This window comes from Taurulus bubalis (assembly GCF_910589615.1).
Source record: "Taurulus bubalis genome assembly, chromosome: 7".
NCBI lineage: Eukaryota > Metazoa > Chordata > Actinopteri > Perciformes > Cottidae > Taurulus > Taurulus bubalis.
The window spans coordinates 28,480,661-28,494,203 of NC_136595.1; the positions used below are offsets into that span (position 1 = coordinate 28,480,661).

The window sequence follows — 13,543 nt, forward strand, 5'->3', positions numbered from 1 at the left end:
GGCGGGCAGACGGGCAGACGGACAGACGGGCGGACAGACGGGCAGACGGACAGACGGGCGGACAGACGGGCAGACGGACAGACGGGCGGGCAGACGGGCAGACGGACGGGCAGACGGACGGGCAGACGGACGGGCAGACGGACGGGCAGACGGACGGGCAGACGGACGGGCAGACGGGCGGGCAGGCGGACGGACGGACGGGCAGACGGACAGACGGGCGGGCAGACGGGCAGACGGACGGGCAGACGGGCAGACGGACAGACGGGCGGACAGACGGGCAGACGGACAGACGGGCGGACAGACGGGCAGACGGACAGACGGGCGGGCAGACGGGCAGACGGACGGGCAGACGGACGGACGGGCAGACGGACGGACGGGCAGACGGGCAGACAGACGGGCAGACGGGCAGACGGACAGACGGACGGGCAGACGGGCAGACGGACGGGCAGACGGACGGGCAGACGGGCGGGCAGACGGGCGGGCAGACGGGCGGGCGGGCAGACGGACGGGCAGACGGACGGGCAGATGGACGGGCAGACGGGCGGACAGACGGGCGGGCAGACGGGCGGGCAGACGGGCGGGCAGACGGGCGGGCAGACGGGCGGGCGGGCAGACGGGCGGGCAGACGGACGGGCAGATGGACGGGCAGACGGGCGGACAGACGGGCGGGCAGACGGGCGGGCGGGCGGGCAGACGGGCGGGCAGACTGGCGGACAGACGGACGGGCGGACAGACGGGCGGGCGGACAGACGGGCGGGCAGGCAGACGGGCGGGCAGACTGGCGGACGGACGGGCGGACAGACGGGCGGACGGACAGACGGGCGGACAGACGGGCGGGCAGACGGACGGGCGGACAGACGGGCGGACGGGCAGACTGGCGGACAGACGCGCAGGCAGACGGGCAGAACTGAAGTAAACCTCTGTTGGTTCTCCGTTAGCGGTGCTGCTAACGTTACTAGCTCTCCTCCTGTTGGTTCTCCGTTAGCGGTGCTGCTAACGTTGCTAGCGCTCCTCCTGTTGGTTCTCCGTTAGCGGTGCTGCTAACGTTACTAGCTCTCCTCCTGTTGGTTCTCCGTTAGCGGTGCTGCTAACGTTGCTAGCGCTCCTCCTGTTGGTTCTCCGTTAGCGGTGCTGCTAGCGTTACTAGCTCTCCTCCTGTTGGTTCTCTGTTAGCGGTGCTGCTAACATTACTAGCTCTCCTCCTGTTGGTCTAAACACTGATTGGTTGTTTACAAAGTCACATGATCAGAGACTAGAGAAACATCATGATGTCCTGATCACATGATACTGGAGGAGAACCTTTGAAGGAAACAGAGGGACGCCGTCCTCGTTCATGGCCGTCGATGCTTGACGTGTCTGTGTCTGTGTCTGTGGTTGTGTCTGTGGTTGTGTCTGTGGTTGTGTCTGTGGTTGTGTCTGTGGTTGTGGTTGTGGTTGTGGCTGTGTCTGTGGCTGTGTCTGTGGTTGTGGCTGTGTCTGTGGTTGTGTCTGTGGCTGTGTCTGTGGTTGTGTCTGTGGTTGTGGCTGTGGTTGTGGCTGTGTCTGTGTCTGTGGCTGTGTCTGTGGTTGTCTCTGTGGTTGTGGTTGTGTCTGTGGTTGTGGCTGTGTCTGTGGCTGTGTCTGTGGTTGTGTCTGTGTCTGTGTCTGTGGTTGTGTCTCCAGGGCCCAGCACAGACAGCAGTGAGGAGGACCTGGGTGTCTGTGCTCACGGCGGCTCCGCCACGGTCCTGGAGGAGTCCAGGAAGGAGGCGGCCCCGACCCCCATGCCCGCCTCGGGCCCCGAGCTGGCCTCCATGATGAAGATCGGCACCAGGGTGATGAGGGGGGTGGACTGGAAGTGGGGCGATCAGGTCGGTGCCGCGGAGCCGGTCGGCGGTCACGTTGAGCCGTGGAGTGAAGTCCAGTATGTGACCCGTGTCGTGCTCTGTGCAGGACGGTCCGGCGCCGGGTCTCGGCCGGGTCATCGGGGAGCTGGGCGAGGACGGATGGATCCGGGTCCAGTGGGACACGAGCAGCACCAACTCCTACAGGATGGGCAAGGAGGGCAAGTACGACCTGAAGCTGGCGGAGCCGCCGCCGGCCGCCCAGCAGCCGACGGAGGACTCGGACACGGAGGACGACACGGGTCGGTTCACGTTGTTGTTATTATTATTATTATTATTATTATTAGAGGCTGTTCAAAATGTAACCAAAAAACTAAACTGAACCAATGTTGCCTGGTTGAGATGAATGAACTTTATTTCAGTCTCTAGGAGTTTAACAGCAGCCGTTCACATCGGAGCTCAGTGTAGGAAACTAAACTGAAGTCGGGTTTATCTGTGGGAGATTCTAATATCTAATTTACTTCACATTTTATTTATTCTAGAATTTGTCGATTAGCAGAATGAAAAAAACAACTCACTGGATGTCGAGTCCTTATTATAATCTAATTTCTATTATTCAGTTGTTGTTATTATTGCCAATATTTGAGTGGTTCAACTTTTAAAGTATGAATTACTGTTAAATGTTAATCCTTTTCTGAATTGTCTTTGTTTGGAGGTCACAGTTAATCCCTATTACTTTTCACATGAAGTCTGGTTTTATAGAATTAAATAATGCAAGAACATGATTTAAATATCTTTAACCACCGAGCTAATCAGGACCGATGAAAAAGAAAGTTTTTAACATTATGGTCAAAGTTCTCATCCGTTCCACCAAAAACAAACGAGAACTTACTTCCTATGAGCTGTAAGGAAGCAAGACCTAACGATCACACTGAACTGACCATCCTACCCACTAATCCTCGTCGCAGAAGCGGAGCTGCTGGAGAAGAGCAGCCACCCGACGGCCATGATGCTCACCAGCACGGTGAACCTGCTGAAGACGCTGTCGCTGACGGCCGGCATCCACGCCGAGGCGCTGCAGAGCGACGGCACTCGGACGCTGTGCGGCCTCCTGAGGACGCTGGTGGAGAGCGGCGCCAACGACAAGTCAGGTAGCGCAACCGCACGAGAGTCCGCTTGTTAGTTATTGAACCATAACGTAGGGAACAAACGGACTCTGTCGCCTCCAGGCTGCCACTCCCACAGGCTGGTCTCTCGGGAGCAGCACCGCAGCTGGTCCACGCTGGGCTTCATCCGCAGCATCGCACTCGTGCCCCAGATGTGCAGCACGCTCAGCACCTCGGCCTGGATCGGCCTGCTGGTGCGCATCGTGGAGGGACACCAGTCCTTCCAGACCGTCACGCTGCAGAGACAGGTGACAACATGGAGGGTTGTTTACAAGTGAAGACATGGAGGGTTGTTTACAAGTGAAGACATGGAGGGTTGTTTACAAGTAAAGACATGGAGGGTTGTTTACAAGTTAAGACATGGAGGGTTGTTTACAAGTTAAGACATGGAGGGTTGTTTACAAGTAAAGACATGGAGGGTTGTTTACAAGTTAAGACATGGAGGGTTGTTTACAAGTAAAGACATGGAGGGTTGTTTACAAGTGAAGACATGGAGAGTTGTTTACGAGTGAAGACATGGAGGGTTGTTTACGAGTTAAATCATTTCCTGCCGTGTTTCCAGATCCTGGCGCTGCGCCTCCTGCAGGCCGTCCTGCCCTCGTGGGACAAGGTGGAGCGCTCTCACGACATGAAGTTCCTGGTGGAGAAGTTGTTCAGCTTCCTGGGGAGCCTGCTGAGCACCTGCTCCTCCGACCTGCCGCTGCTCAGAGGTACGTCCGCAGCACTCGGCTAAGTAAAGGTTGTTTAGAGGGTTTTAGATGTGTTGGTAACGCTACTTCCTGTCCACAGAGGGCTCCCTCAGAAGGAGGAAGTCCCGCCCCCAGGCGTCGCTCACGGCCACTCACAGCAGCACGCTGGCGGAGGAGATCGTGTCCGTCCTGCGCACGCTGCACTCGCTCGCCCAGTGGAACGCCATGATCAACGACTACGTCAACGCCCAGCTCAGCTCCATCGGAGACGTCATGGCGGGCTGCCAGTCTGAAGCGGTGAGGGTCCCTCCAGGCATTGAAGGGTTAAAGGGACAGTACCGGGCATGGAGCCATTACTGTGTTAAATAAAGGGTTAAAGGGACAGTACCGGGCATGGAGCCATTACTGTGTTAAATAAAGGGTTAAAGGGACAGTACCGGGCATGGAGCCATTACTGTGTTAAATAAAGGGTTAAAGGGACAGTACCGGGCATGGAGCCATTACTGTGTTAAATAAAGGGTTAAAGGGACAGTACCGGGCATGGAGCCATTACTGTGTTAAAGCATCATGGAGTCTTAAGTAAAGTGTTAAAGGGACAGTAACGGTGTTTGTGTGAAGTAATGTTCTGCTGAGGACGCGGAACATTACTTCACACGTCTGCTGCAGTGAAACTCTGCAGAAGAAGAAGAAGCTCCTACAAACACTTCTAAACATCGGTACTGTCCCTTTAAGAGACGTTAAGGCTTTTCATTCTCTTATTGATAAAACCAACAAACGGTGATTGTAAATGTCTCTCTCTCTCCCTCCCTACCCCTCCTCTCTCTCTCTCTCCCTCTCTCTCTCGACCCCTCTCTCTTCCTCTCTCTCTCCCCTCCCTCCCCCTCCTCCTCCTCCTCCTCTCTCTCCCCCCCCCCCCCCCCCCCCCCCCCCCTACCCTCAGTGCTTCCTGGAGGAGTACTTCCCGGACTCTGAGGCTCCCCTGGTGGGCGGCCTCATGGCGGTGATGGCGGTGATCGGAGGGATCGACGGGCGCCTGCGTCTCGGCGGCCAGGCGGTGCACGAGGAGCACGGCGAGGGAACCGTGACCCGCATCACGGCGAGGGGCCGCATCACGGTCCAGTTCCACGAGATGAGGACCAGCCGGGTCTGCCTGCTGAGCCACCTGAAGCCGGTGAGAGAGAGAGGGAGGCGGGGCGATGGTCAGTTTGGTGGTCGCCGGTTCACGAGAACCGGCGACCACCAAACTGACCGTCTCCTTGTTGTGGTCGCGTCCCGCAGCTGCCGGCCGTGACCTTCAGCGTGAACAACCTGCCCTTCTCCGACCCCATGCTGCTGGTCTGGGCTCAGCTGGTCAGTCTGGCTGGAGGCAAGCTGGAGAAGCAGCGCATGAAGAAGTCCGTCAGCCGAGGACTCGCAGGTATAACATCAGACCTGAGCTCTGAGGGAGCAGAGCCGGGTGCTGAATAAATAAAGAGGGAAAACTCTGAAATTATCTGAATAGACTTCTATACAACCAGAGAAGGTCAGTAGAGAGAATGCAGCTTTAACACGTGAAGCATAGACTTTATTTTACCAACATTGCTTCAGTTTGATGGGTTTATACCTGCTGAGGACGACTTCACCAAAAAATACTGGTGATTTTAGCCCAGAATCACAGTGTTATAAGATAATCCTTTAGTAGTTCTTCAGTGGGGAAATTGCAGTAAATAAACAGAAATAAGAATACTGTAGCAATATTAAATATACAGACGGAATAAGAAAGTATATAAAGTACTTAAATGTATTTATATTGCACCAGATGAATGTAATCATCAATATCTTGAGTCGGGCTTTTCAGAACAAAACGGGTTTTTTCTCATAGATTTATGACTTTATTTTCTGGGATTATTTTCCTGGGATCTGTTTATTTTATCCATTTATTTTATACTACAGTGGCAGTAAGATGCCGTTTTCCACGTGACTCATGAATATCATATAAAATAGAAAAATGAAGACTGTATTAAAATAAGATAATCCTTTATTGGCCATTGAGACATTTACAGGATTTACAGCAGCAGGAATATAATGCATTATAGATTTATATTATAGATAAAACGGTAAGTGAAATGTTGTGCATCCAGACAGCATAACAATAACCAGTGTGTTTATGCTTGATGCTCCTGCAGCCGACCAGGTGGACGTGCACCTGCTGCGCTGCCAGCAGCTGCGTCTGTACGTCCTGAAGGCCGGCCGGGCGCTGCTCTTCCACCAGGACACGCTGCGGCAGATCCTCTCCCAGCCCGCCGTGCTGGACATGGGATCCAACCCCAGCGGTAATGAGGCGTTAATGATGGTTTATATTCTTACGTTCTCCTACTTCCCTTTAAACATGAACTAAGGATCTAAACGTTCTCCTACTTCCCTTTAAACATGAACTAAGGATCTAGACGTTCTCCTACTTCCCTTTAACTAAACATGAACTAAGGATCTAAACGTTCTCCTACTTCCCTTTAAACATGAACTAAGGATCTAAACGTTCTCCTACTTCCCTTTAAACATGAACTAAGGATCTAAACATTCTCCTACTTCCCTTTAAACATGAACTAAGGATCTAAACATTCTCCTACTTCCCTTTAACTAAACCTGAACTAATGAAAGTAAGTAATTCAGAGTCAGAATGTTCTCTGATGAACACGTGATCTGTGTTGGTTCTTCAGAGGACGCCGTGGCCTCGTCCCCCGACGTGGGAGATCTGTCCCCTGAAGGTCCTCTTCCTCCGCTGATCCTCCTGCAGCAGCTGCTGGCCGCCGCCACGCAGCCCTCACCCATCAAGGCCATCTTTGACCGGCAGGAGATGGAGGTGAGTCATCGTAGACTTCTATACAACCAGAGGAGGCCAGGAGAGAGAATGCTGCTTTAGCACAGGAAGCATAGACTTCTATACAATCAGAGGGGTCGCCCCCTGGTGGTCAGAGAGAGAATGAAGCATAGACTTCTCTTTATGGAACCGGAGGTCGTCTCCTGGTTCAGGCATGTTTGTGTGTACGCCGATGGTTTAATGTGGGTGATGCTTTAGAGCTGGTGTCATTGGGTTTGACCTCTAGTGTTGTGTGTGTGTGTGTGTGTGTGTGTGATTGTCTGTCTCTGTGTGTGTAGGCTGCAGCTCTGGCAGTGTGTCAGTACCTCGCTGTGGAATCCGCCCACCCGTCCTCGCCGCTGTTCGAGGAGAGCAGCTCCAGCGAGGCCACGACTCCCGTCACCGTGCAACACGTCCGCCCGCCCAAGCAGAAGAAGCAGAAGAGCTCCCCCACGCCGCCGCTGCCCATCGTCCTGCAGCTCATGGACATGGGCTTCGTACGGAAAAACATCGAGTTCGCCTTGAAGTCGCTGTCCGGAACGACGGGCACCGCCGGCGTCCCAGGTACGAGTTCACACACATGAATTTACCTTCTCACCGAAACTCACCGCGTGACATAATATCAGGCAGGGTTCATACGGTCATGGAAAACCTGGAACAGTCATGGAATTTTAAAATGCTTATTTCCAAGTCCTTAAAAAAATAAAATCCCAAAAGTGTAGTAAAAGTCATGTAAATGTGTTATATTCATGTGTTCATGTAAATGTGTTATATTCATGTGTTCATGTCGTTCATTTACGTTGAGTTTGAAATAATGAATATGCTTTGAAAAGAAAGACTCAGAATATAAGCAGGCATACATACAGGCATCTATATAAATGTTTATTCTTTTAATCAAACTATTGTCTCATTCATTTGAGTCATTTAAGGTTTACTGTATGCTTTGTATTCTCATTGTTAGTTTAAACACTACATTTACTCACTTTTTACTGTTTACACCCAGATTTTACTAAATGTTTGTAATGGAAATTTGGTTTAAAGTCATGGAAAAGTCATGGAAATTTCCATGAAAAATGGATTACCATGGAAATTTGGTTAAAAGTCATAGAAATTTGGTTAAAAGTCATGGACATTAGGTGAAAAGTCCTGGAAGTCCACTGGTCAGAATGTGTGTTCAGTGAACCCTGCTCAGAGTGATGTCCTCCTCAGGCGTGGAGGCTCTGGTGGGCTGGCTGCTGGACCACCCGGACGTCCACGTCACGGAGCTGTCGGACGTGGACACCGTGTCCGACGAGTACTCCGACGAGGAGGTGCTGGAGGAGCTGGAGGAGGCCGAGCCCGTGTTCCCCGTGGTACGCTGCTTTCCTCCTTCATTCCTGCCGTAGTAACAACAACAGAGTCGCTCTTCTGTAACCGCAGCGCTCTGCGTCTTCAGCCTGCAGGCGCCGTGGTGACGGAGAGCCAGACCTTCAAGAAGAGATCGGACTTCCAGAGCAACGACGACTACGCCGTGTACGTGAGGGAGAACATCCAGGTACCCCCTAACACATGATCATAGGCTTCTATACAACCATGGAGAGAATACAGCTTTAACACATGCAGCAAACGCTTCTATACAACCAGAGAGAATGCAGCTTTAACATGTGCAGCATAGGCTTCTATACAACCAGAGAGAATGCAGCTTTAACACATGCAGCATAGGCTTCTATACAACCAGAGAGAATGCAGCTTTAACACATGCTGCAAAGGCTTCTATACAACCATAATGCAGCTTTAACACATGAAGCATAGACTTCTATACAACCAGAGGAGAGAGAATGCAGCTTTAGCACATGAAGCATAGACTTCTATACAACCAGAGGAGTCACCCCCTGGTGATCAGGAGAGAAAATGCAGCTTTAACACATGAAGCATAGGCTTCTATACAACCAGAGGAGTCTCCCCCTGGTGGTCATTCTAACCCTTGGCTCTAGCGGCCTTTTGAACATTCGCTAGCCTTCCTTGGTGACACGAGGCCGGCCTGGCTCCCTCTCTCTCCAGGTGAGCATGATGGTGAAGTGCTGCAGGACGTACGAGGAAGTGTACGACGGAGACGTGGGCAAAGTGATCAAGCTGGACCGGGACGGGCTCCACGACCTGAACGTGCAGTGCGACTGGCAGCAGAAAGGAGGAACCTACTGGGTCCGGTACATCCACATCGAGCTGCTGGGTGAGCGACCGGGTCTCTGACGAGCAGCGAGGCCTTGTTGTTGTTTTCTCTTCCCGCTCTGACGAGTCTTGGTCTTCTTCCAGGATTCCCTCCACAAAGTTCTCCCTCTCACATCAAGATCGGAGACAAAGTGAGAGTGAAGCCCTCCGTCACCACGCCCAAGTACAAGTGGGGCTCCGTCACCCACAGGAGCGTCGGGGTCGTGAAAGGTGAGCGTTCTCTGGAGCGTCCTCCTGGAAACAGTACCTCTTTAGACCACAGGGGGCGCCAGAACCAACACTACCTCTTTAGACCACAGGGGGCGCCAGAACCAAACAGTACCTCTTTAGACCACAGGGGGCGCCAGAACCAAACAGTACCTCTTTAGACCACAGGGGGCGCCAGAACCAAACAGTACCTCTTTAGACCACAGGGGGCGCCAGAACCAAACAGTACCTCTTTAGTCCACAAGGGGGCGCCAGTACCTCTGATCACCGTATGAAGCTTTCTATTCATCGTGTAGCATTATTTATTCAACTATTCTTATTTAATCATTCTTATTTGTTCAACTTATTTATTTCACTCTTGTTATATTTAACTTTTCTTATTTAAGTATTCTAATTGAATTAATTATTCTAATTTATTTAATCATTCTTATTTATTTAAATATTCTTATTTAATTAACTATAATTTATTTATTTAATGATTCTTGTTTATTAAACTTGTATTTATTTAATGATTCTTATATTTAACTATTCTTATTTAATAATTCTTATTTATTTAATGAACTATTCCTATTTATTTAATCTTTTTTATTTAACTTTTATGTATTTAACTGTTCTTATATTTAACTTTTTATTTAATTAGTCTAATTTATTTATATATTCTTATGTATTAACTATTCTTATTTATTTAAACATTCTTTATTTAATTATGTTGTGTTTATTTAAGAAAACGCCTCGTTTACAGACTTTTCTTGTTTCTACAGAAGCTCAAACCTCCGGTGGAGTTTTTTAGCCTCATGAAGATAAATTGTCTTCTTTGTTTTGGTTCATCTGGTCGGTTCCGATCAAACTATTTAGAACGTTAACCGTGTCTTCGATCTTTCTTCTGTTTACAATCTAAATGAACGGCTCCGTTCAAGATGCCGTCAGCGGTTTAAATGTCCCGTTTCCTTGTTTCAGCTTTCAGCGCCAACGGGAAGGACGTGATCGTGGATTTCCCTCAGCAGTCCCACTGGACCGGCCTGCTGTCTGAGATGGAGCTGGTGCCCAGCGTGCATCCCGGAGTGAGGTACGAGTCCCGTCTGATTTAACCAACAGAACACCCCCTATTTCTGGGCCCTTTCCTCTAAACGTCATCCCCAAACTAAAAAGGGTGTATCTCTGCAACCACTAGAGCTATCTGAATAATGTTGGTTATAATAAAAGGTACACATGTGAGATTGTGTTCAGATGTGTACATATCAGTCTATATGTTATTGGTTAAGAGTAAATGAAGATGACACACAGAAACAAATGAAAAGGTTTCAGGTCCGCCTAATAAAAATAAAATAAAAAAAACATATATTTCTCTTGTATTTTACTTATGGCGTTCAATACATCCAAATACAGCAGTTTGGGGCTTTTATTCATAAACCAAGCTATGATTTACAGTTTTATATAACAATCACTCAGTCTGCCCCCCCTAGGGGAGGATTGGTTTCTAAAAGGTTTTAAAGACATCATGATGTCCCCGCCGTGTCCCTCAACCTGAACCCGTGTCCCTGCAGGTGTGACGGCTGCCAGATGTTCCCCATCAACGGCCCCAGGTTCAAATGCAGGAACTGCGACGACTTTGACTTCTGCGAAAGCTGCTTCAAGACCCGCAAACACCACACCAGACATTCCTATGGCAGAATCAACGAGCCGGGTTAGTCGCACGCCAACCCACAATGCATCTGGGATGTTTCTCTGATCATGTGACTTTGTAAACATACACACACGTTCTCATGATGCGTTCAGGCTCTGCTCAGTGAACATGAGTACTGGCTGAAGGTAAATGATGACGTTCTCATGATGCGTTCACATGTAATCCAGTAAAATGTAGTGTTGGTGATAAACTAGAATACATCCAGATGTTTTCACAGGAATATAAAATAGATTTTAGAGATTAGATATGATGTTTAACTTCCGAAAGCTCTGAGCTCATTGTTACACTTCACTAACACTAATGGTGACTATAAAATAATCTCTTTGACCTCATTATTCCACCAACCTCCCGTCCCTCCAGGCCAGGCGCCGGCGTTCTGCGGCCGCTCGGGGAAGCAGCAGAAGAAGCAGCAGAGCGGGCAGCGCGGCATGCTGATCGACGACTGGTCGCGCGCCGTGAAGAGCCTCAGCGTGTCGTCCTCCGTGAACCAGGCGGCGCGCCTCATGGACTGCAGCGACCAGAGCTGGCAGTCCTCGGGCTCGCAGGGGAAGGTGAGGATGACGGCCACGGAGAACCTGGACGAGTCGTGGCATTTTAAAATGGTTATTTCCAGGCCTGGAAAAGTCCTTCAAAAAATAAAAAAAATACCAAAGGTTTTGGAGAAGTCATGGAGGTTTGGTCTGAAGTCATGGAGGTTTGGTCTAAATGTGTATGAACCCGGTTTTGACCCATGTCTGTAGTTGGTCTGTAGTTGGTCTGTAGGGTTTTTGTTGGTCTGTAGTTGGTCTGTTGGTCTGTTTTTGGTCTGTAGGGTTGTAGTTGGTCTGTTGGTCTGTAAGGTTGTAGTTGGTCTGTAGTTGGTCTGTTGGTCTGTTTTTGGTCTGTAGGGTTGTAGTTGGTCTGTTGGTCTGTAAGGTTGTAGTTGGTCTGTAGGGTTGTAGTTGGTCTGTAGTTGGTCTGTGGGGTTGTAGTTGGTCTGTAGGTCTGTAGTTGGTCTGTAGGGTTGTAGTTGTTCTGTAGTTGGTCTGTGGGGTTGTAGTTGGTCTGTAGGTCTGTAGTTGGTCTGTAGGGTTGTTGTTGGTCTGTAGGGTTGTAGTTGGTCTGTAGTTGGTCTGTAGGGTTGTTGTTGGTCTGTAGGGTTGTAGTTGGTCTGTTGGTCTGTAGTTGGTCTGTAGGGTTGTAGTTGGTCTGTAGGGTTGTAGTTGGTCTGTAGTTGGTCTGTAGGGTTGTTGTTGGTCTGTAGGTCTGTAGTTGGTCTGTATTTGGTCTGTTGGTCTGTATGGTTGTAGTTGGTCTGTTGGTCTGTAGGGTTGTAGTTGGTCTGTAGGGTTGTAGTTGGTCTGTAGTTGGTATGTAGGGTTGTAGTTAATCTGTAGTTGGTCTGTAGGGTTGTAGTTGGTCTGTAGTTGGTCTGTAGGTCTGTAGTTGGTCTGTAGGGTTGTAGTTGGTCTGTATTTGGTCTGTTGGTCTGTAGGGTTGTAGTTGGTCTGTAGGGTTGTAGTTAATCTGTAGTTGGTCTGTAGGGTTGTAGTTGGTCTGTAGTTGGTCTGTAGGGTTGTAGTTGGTCTGTAGGTCTGTAGTTGGTCTGTAGGGTTGTATTTGGTCTGTTGGTCTGTAGTGTTGTAGTTGGTCTGTTGGTCTGTAGGGTTGTAGTTGGTCTGTAGTTGGTCTGTAGTTGGTCTGTAGGGTTGTAGTTGGTCTGTAGGGTTGTAGTTGGTCTGTAGTTGGTCTGTAGTTGGTCTGTAGGGTTGTAGTTGGTCTGTAGTTGGTCTGTAGGGTTGTAGTTGGTCTGTAGTTGGTCTGTAGTTGGTCTGTAGGGTTGTAGTTGGTCTGTAGTTGGTCTGTAGGGTTGTAGTTGGTCTGTAGTTGGTCTGTAGGGTTGTAGTTGGTCTGTAGTTGGTCTGTAGGGTTGTAGTTGGTCTGTAGTTGGTCTGTAGTTGGTCTGTAGGGTTGTAGTTGGTCTGTAGTTGGTCTGTAGGGTTGTAGTTGGTCTGTTGGTCTGTAGTTGGTCTGTAGGGTTGTAGTTGGTCTGTTGGTCTGTAGTTGGTCTGTAGGGTTGTAGTTGGTCTGTAGATGGATCACCTGACAGGACGCTCCTCTCCCTCAGCACTGGATCCGTCTGGAGCTCTTTCCTGACGTCCTCGTTCACCGGCTGAAGATGGCGGTGGATCCGGCAGACAGCAGCTACATGCCGTCCCTGGTGGTGGTGTCAGGCGAGTCTCACTGCTCACTGCTTTACATTATATAATATATGTATATGTATATGTATATATATATATATATATATATATATGTATATGTATATATATATATATGTATATGTATATATATATATATATATATATATATATATATATATATATACACACATATATATATACATATACACACATATATATACATATACACATATATATATACATATACACACATATATATACACATACATATATATACACATACATATATATATGTATATACAACGTATATAAACGTATGATAGCCCCTATCATACGTTTATAACACACTGTGCAGCCAAAATACAAGGACACAAGGACAAATGTTCCCTTGAAACCCATTAAAACCACAATGTCTGATCCATCACTGCAGCAAATCATTCATTCTATCATATCAGCTTTTTAATCTTTTCTACATCTATTTTCCACTAGATTGAGTTGTTTTCTCATGTTTGTTCTAATCATTTTATGGCTTTTTTATTTGAGCAGACATTTTGACCTTTTAAAGACATCAGAGCAACGTCTTCTTAAAGGGTTAAAAGTTTACACACACACGTTTAGTTTTACTTTACTTTACACAGAAGCTAAGCTTTTCTTGCTTTATATATCCAGTATTTATTATATATCTCTGTAATATTTTATATTTTAATAGTTCTTCTTGTATAAACATGTTGTCTTATTTCTTTTCATCAT

General features: G+C 48.7%; 1 protein-coding gene across 1 annotated transcript in view; it reads left to right on the forward strand.

Moving 5' to 3' along the window:
* herc2 (HECT and RLD domain containing E3 ubiquitin protein ligase 2) overlaps positions 1–13,543 on the forward strand; it is a 64,116-nt gene that overhangs the window by 27,260 nt on the left and 23,313 nt on the right. Inside the window, exons 35-53 of the mRNA XM_079220891.1 lie at positions 1,663–1,850; positions 1,933–2,125; positions 2,792–2,974; positions 3,053–3,237; positions 3,552–3,699; positions 3,779–3,975; positions 4,619–4,849; positions 4,957–5,095; positions 5,844–5,990; positions 6,375–6,517; positions 6,814–7,078; positions 7,724–7,866; positions 7,950–8,048; positions 8,555–8,723; positions 8,807–8,932; positions 9,887–9,995; positions 10,474–10,613; positions 10,974–11,164; positions 12,721–12,826. Coding sequence (XP_079077017.1) covers positions 1,663–1,850; positions 1,933–2,125; positions 2,792–2,974; positions 3,053–3,237; positions 3,552–3,699; positions 3,779–3,975; positions 4,619–4,849; positions 4,957–5,095; positions 5,844–5,990; positions 6,375–6,517; positions 6,814–7,078; positions 7,724–7,866; positions 7,950–8,048; positions 8,555–8,723; positions 8,807–8,932; positions 9,887–9,995; positions 10,474–10,613; positions 10,974–11,164; positions 12,721–12,826 — 3,102 coding nt within the window. The remainder of the gene's footprint in view (positions 1–1,662; positions 1,851–1,932; positions 2,126–2,791; positions 2,975–3,052; positions 3,238–3,551; positions 3,700–3,778; positions 3,976–4,618; positions 4,850–4,956; positions 5,096–5,843; positions 5,991–6,374; positions 6,518–6,813; positions 7,079–7,723; positions 7,867–7,949; positions 8,049–8,554; positions 8,724–8,806; positions 8,933–9,886; positions 9,996–10,473; positions 10,614–10,973; positions 11,165–12,720; positions 12,827–13,543) is intronic.